Source organism: Nansenia antarctica, assembly GCF_963989245.1.
Source record: "Nansenia antarctica genome assembly, chromosome: 1".
NCBI classification, from domain to species: domain Eukaryota; kingdom Metazoa; phylum Chordata; class Actinopteri; order Argentiniformes; family Microstomatidae; genus Nansenia; species Nansenia antarctica.
This window is the reverse complement of record NC_137674.1, coordinates 22,574,141-22,579,078: the sequence shown is the minus strand read 5'-3', so window position 1 is coordinate 22,579,078 and position 4,938 is coordinate 22,574,141. Positions and strand designations below refer to the sequence as shown.

Genomic DNA, 4,938 nt, shown 5'->3' with positions numbered 1-4,938 from the left:
ATCCAACCCCAGACTCACTGCAGGACAGGCAAGAGGACAAACATTAACTACTTTGCATCATAATCAATGACTTTTAAATTCCAGATTTAAATATTAATTCTGAAATTCAATTCAGATCTGATTGAAGATGCATGTTTTGTTACTTAGTGATGATATTATTGTTGTTATAAAGTAATATTTGTACCATTTCTCAATAATAATAATAAATAATAATAATAAAACATGGAATTTCAGGGGGGAAAACCTAGTGTGTCTAAGATCATGCAATATCTTAAGTTGCATGTCATTCATACACCAAACTGCCCAGTAGCATTTATAGCAACTAGCCTACTAAATCTAGGATTGTGTTTGGGGATTCTACGAGCAAATGGAGATATGAATAGAATGGTTCTGGTGCATAATAAACACATACAAAAACTCAACAGGCTGACCAAAAATATTTCCCACACGTTTGAAAAAGGGTGAAAACTGACTTCCACAAATGCACCTGTTCAACGAGTGGTTTCTAACTGGAATAACCTATGTAGGATATGGCATGAGTCATACAAACAACAGCAAAAACAAGTAACCCGGGTAAGTCACAGCCAAGTCAAAACCTAGTCGCTGCCTCATAAGAATAAAATGGCTCATAAGAATAAAATGGCTCCACATTAAAATCTGGACAGGCAAGGTAACTCAGATACAGGGAACAAGAGCGCCAGAGAGTCTATTTTGGCATCTTTGCTATGGTATGCAAGCAACAATTCCCATCCAACCCACTACAGACAACCTCTTACCAGCGAAGATTAAACCTCTCGAGTTTACTCTCTTTACTGCAATGTCTAGATAGAAGAAAACATCACTTATGAGTCAGATGCAGCTAGTTCAACCACATGCAATGAACACCCAACGCATCATCCATGACGCCGCCAGCATCACCGCTGGAAAAGCCGCGGAAACTTAGAGCAGAGTCGCCAGCTGATAGACTTCTCCCAACACCACAAACTCGCTCATACAACACAACAACATCACTGTCCATCTAGCAAACTGAAGCAAATGTCCCCTACCTTCCATCTAATCTGGGTACAGGTGACGCCGACTAGAAACGGACGTCAATAGCAATTCACCATGCAGCTGCATTCACCATTACTTAGCCCGCTAGCTAACGTCGTTAGCAGTGTCTCTCGGGTCAGTATAATGACTGGAATGTAATATTCGAGCTCATTGGAACTCGTTTTTGAATCAACGTTTTTGGCTATGGTGGCTTAAAATCCCGGACGGGTTTCTACATGTACACACCTGTCAACCCTCCTAAATGTCATGTTTGAAATCAATGACCGTCCCATGTCACGTATTTAACCCGGCCAAGAAGATTAGTCAGACCCTGGCTAGCCCACTAGCTAACGTTAGCCTATCTATCTAGTTGTACGCTAAAAGTAACGACACTTTTGCGTTTTCTCTCCAACTACACCCGCATGGTGTGCAGTAAAGTGTGGTTATATTACCTGTCGATTACCGCGTTAAGCAATGAAATTACAAAACGCTCCGTGAATCATCTTGAACTCGGCGGTTTCATTCAACTCGAATCAAAGCTCGCAGAGACTCTCATCCCAACCAGCGCGAAAAATACTTACTTCCGATTGGTTGGGAGCAGATAAGGGTGCGTTCGTTAATACGGTCTTGAGATCTGATCAGCACTCGTGGAATGCCTCTTGTCCAATCAAATGACTTGGTCTATTTATGACGTTGAACCCAGTGTGCGCTCCGGCGCTCTCAGAGCAAATTTACAAACGCACCCAAATTCAACCGGTCCTTTCAAAAAAAACACCGTATCTTCACGGGATCTCTACAGAGCATCATTAAGATAGCGTTGACGTGGTGGGAAATCATAACCGTGTAATCTTATTTGAAATGTCTTATTTTACTTTTCGACAGTTTATTTGTAATCTTTCAGAGAGTTCGACCTACTTCTCGGAGGGAATGTATGGTGCAAAAAAATAAAAAAGGTGGACATTCGTCGACGTTACGTCACACAAAAAAATGGTGGGGTTGCCAGGTTGTAGTTTTTATTCCCTGGCAACCTGTTAAAGATAACCCTCCACCCAAATAATGTCAGCCTTGTTAGAGTATTTAGAATAATAAGAATAACGGTTTTAGATAATGAATCAGAGATTAATATTTGTAAATGAAGCTTCCTTCTCTCCACCTTCCTCCTTTCGTTGCGCATCTAATTTACGCGATGTATCTATCTATATATATATATATATATGTATATATATATATATGTAGCCTACTTATGTAACCATACAGTATAATATCACATAATTAGGGAGAATGAACCGAAAACAACAACAACAACAACAACAACAACCATTTTTGGTATACAGTCACAGTGCCGCAAATTGAAAGGCACCTGTATTTGGGTGACACGGTAACAGTCAAAGTATAAATTCACATTGTAACAGGAGAATCGTTGAAGCAATTCGATTGACAGTTTGGAGGACCACTCAGACAGACCACCTCCCTGTACAGTCATCTCTCTCACTAACTCATGGAAAGAATGACCAGAAATGGTGTGTTTGGTTTGTGTGTTTGGACCACACGCTGTTGAAGCGACCATTCACCAGAGCGGTCGACACGCTCCTACAGGAAGACGGAAGCCGATGCATTACCATCGCACTTCACTGAAAGCAAAGCAAGGACATGGGAGGGAGAAGTTCACTTAGTGATATATTAAGTCAGCTAATAGGTTCTTAGCGAGTGTTTCGTTTTGTACATTTTTATCCTATTTAAATTGGCTACTCCTTCGTTAAACCGGCAGAAGTGAGACGAGACAGAATCGCCATGGCGTTAATCCTGTTTACGAGGTCTCGAGCAGCTCCGCTGATGAAGACATCCAGATCGTTAAAAAGCGAGTTCCGAAAAGGTAACACAAACTACATTTTCATGTTGAACTGTTATTGGACATAGCTGTAAGTTATTATTCAACTTTTATTGAGTGATGCTGTTGGAGTCTACGTTGACATTGAATGTCATTCGGGCTGACGGTGATGAAACCGTGACGGTTTAGTCAAGTGTAGCCGGCTAGCAGCAGCAGGCTAGTTAACGCTGCTAACTTATTCATCACGGAATGACACGTTTATTAGCCGGTTGTCAAGTTCGAGTTGTGTCAGACCCGTTGTAATGAGTTGGATTAAAGTGAACCACAGATACTCTTGACCGTGTTCAGTCCACTGAGATGAAAGAGACAACATGTGATCATGTCAAACTAGGCATCCAGGCGGTCTTGACTTGCCTAGCTACAGTAGCTGCTTACTGTATGTATGCTGTTCCAGAAAGGTGTATGCTGTTGTGACATGTAGCTGTCATGTAGCCCTCTTCTTTGTTGCACATCCACTAGTCCTTTCCTGCTGTGCTTGGCTTAGCTAACTTTAGTCGATTTAAAGAGGCGCATAACCTTCAACTGTCAGTACTTTTCCATCTGTGTCATCTCATATCCCTCAACTGGGAGACAATCAGGGATTCAAGTCGATCAGATTTCAGCCTAGTAGAGAAAGACGTTGTTTATTCGAGGGAATAGATCTGACAGATTGGGGCTGTTCAAATGCTATTATTCTTATTATTACTATCATCATCATCATCATCAGACACGACCGTTTTGAACGCCTTCGTTTTGATATAAATACATATTTCTCCAACCAGCGGTGTTTGTAAATATGTGTATTTATTGACTTCTTTGTCGCTAAACATGGTCGTGAGAAAACTCCGTAGCTGGAAGCACCGCACCTTGCGAAATGCGAATGGAGATGATGTGTTAGCGGAGGAGGAGAGACGTCAGCCGGCCGGGTTAACTGAGGACAGCCGGTCTCTCTGCCCTGTGCCGCTCCGCTCCCCGCCGCTGCAGTCTGCAGTGGCACTGTTCCTCTCTGCAGGCAGACCACTGCCAAGCCAGCTCTGTTTCATACCCAAGATATCTCTCATCTTAAAAAAACACTCTGTGCAGTTCTCTTTCTTTGCATATAATACAGTCTTTATGGCTCACAAAAAGCTCACAGGCTGAAAGAATGTGTCCAGTGGTTTGCTGGGTTTGTAGGGGCTGTTACATAACATAAACATGCCTTGAAGACAGTTAAGGCCTTATCTCCCCAATTACAAAAACAGGCGCATCATTGATGTATCTGAAGGGAGTTCGAACTCGAAGCGTGTCAGTGTTATGGTGCTGTTGTTGAGACCCTGTGTATATCACTGGTGTGAGGCCGCCATGTGCTTCTCTGTGCATTGCATCAACACTAGTAGTACACAGTTCACTTGTGCTAGTGCACAACCCTGTAAGTTAACATCCATCGAAATGCTCAGATCTGTGCAAGTGAACATATCTTATCTCTTTCGGAAGAAGCAGCATTGGTCTTTGTACATGGCCATGGCCATAAAGCGTGTTGGAGGGTTAGGGTTAGGTCTGATAGTAGTAGCTAATAGCTATTTTTAAAAGACACGGTTTTGCTCCTCCGCTTCTTCCTGCTGTGTTTAGAGGTATGTGCACACTGATAAGGGATACCGCTGTAATCATGACCAGTGTACGTTTATAACCTTGTTGTGACACTGTAATAAGCATTCAGTTTTACTATACAGTGAGAGGAGGTGGAACAGTGTCTGTTGGTGTCATCCAGCCAATCCTTGTGTCGACTCAGATAATGTGTTGTAAGGGTTGGGCTAGGCCTAATCCACTCCTTCTCTAGCTGCAGGCTAGTACTTGTTAGCCTAGCTGCAGGCTAGTACTTGTTAGCCTAGCTACAGGCTAGTACTTGTTAGGCTAGCTCTGTGAGGTTGGTGAATCATTTGGACCCTCAATAGCTTTCTCTGCTGTGAATGTTTTGTTAGATAATACGCAGTGTTATGCAATGTTCTGAAGGAGTTTTGCAAGACATGTGTGTTATTGAATAGGCTAGGCTGTATCAACAT

General features: G+C 42.4%; 1 protein-coding gene across 8 annotated transcripts in view; it reads left to right on the top strand.

Annotated features, from left to right (window-relative positions):
* The first annotated feature begins 2,643 nt into the window (after positions 1-2,643).
* The window catches only part of letm1 (leucine zipper-EF-hand containing transmembrane protein 1), a 33,513-nt gene continuing 31,218 nt past the window's right edge, over positions 2,644-4,938 (top strand). For all 8 annotated transcript variants that reach the window (XR_013937631.1, XR_013937632.1, XR_013937633.1 and 5 more), the window contains exon 1: positions 2,644-2,905. Coding sequence is in view for 5 of the 8 variants with exons in the window: in XM_080537982.1 (XP_080394108.1) it covers positions 2,824-2,905 (82 nt within the window). In the remaining 3 variants the exon portion in view is untranslated. The remainder of the gene's footprint in view (positions 2,906-4,938) is intronic.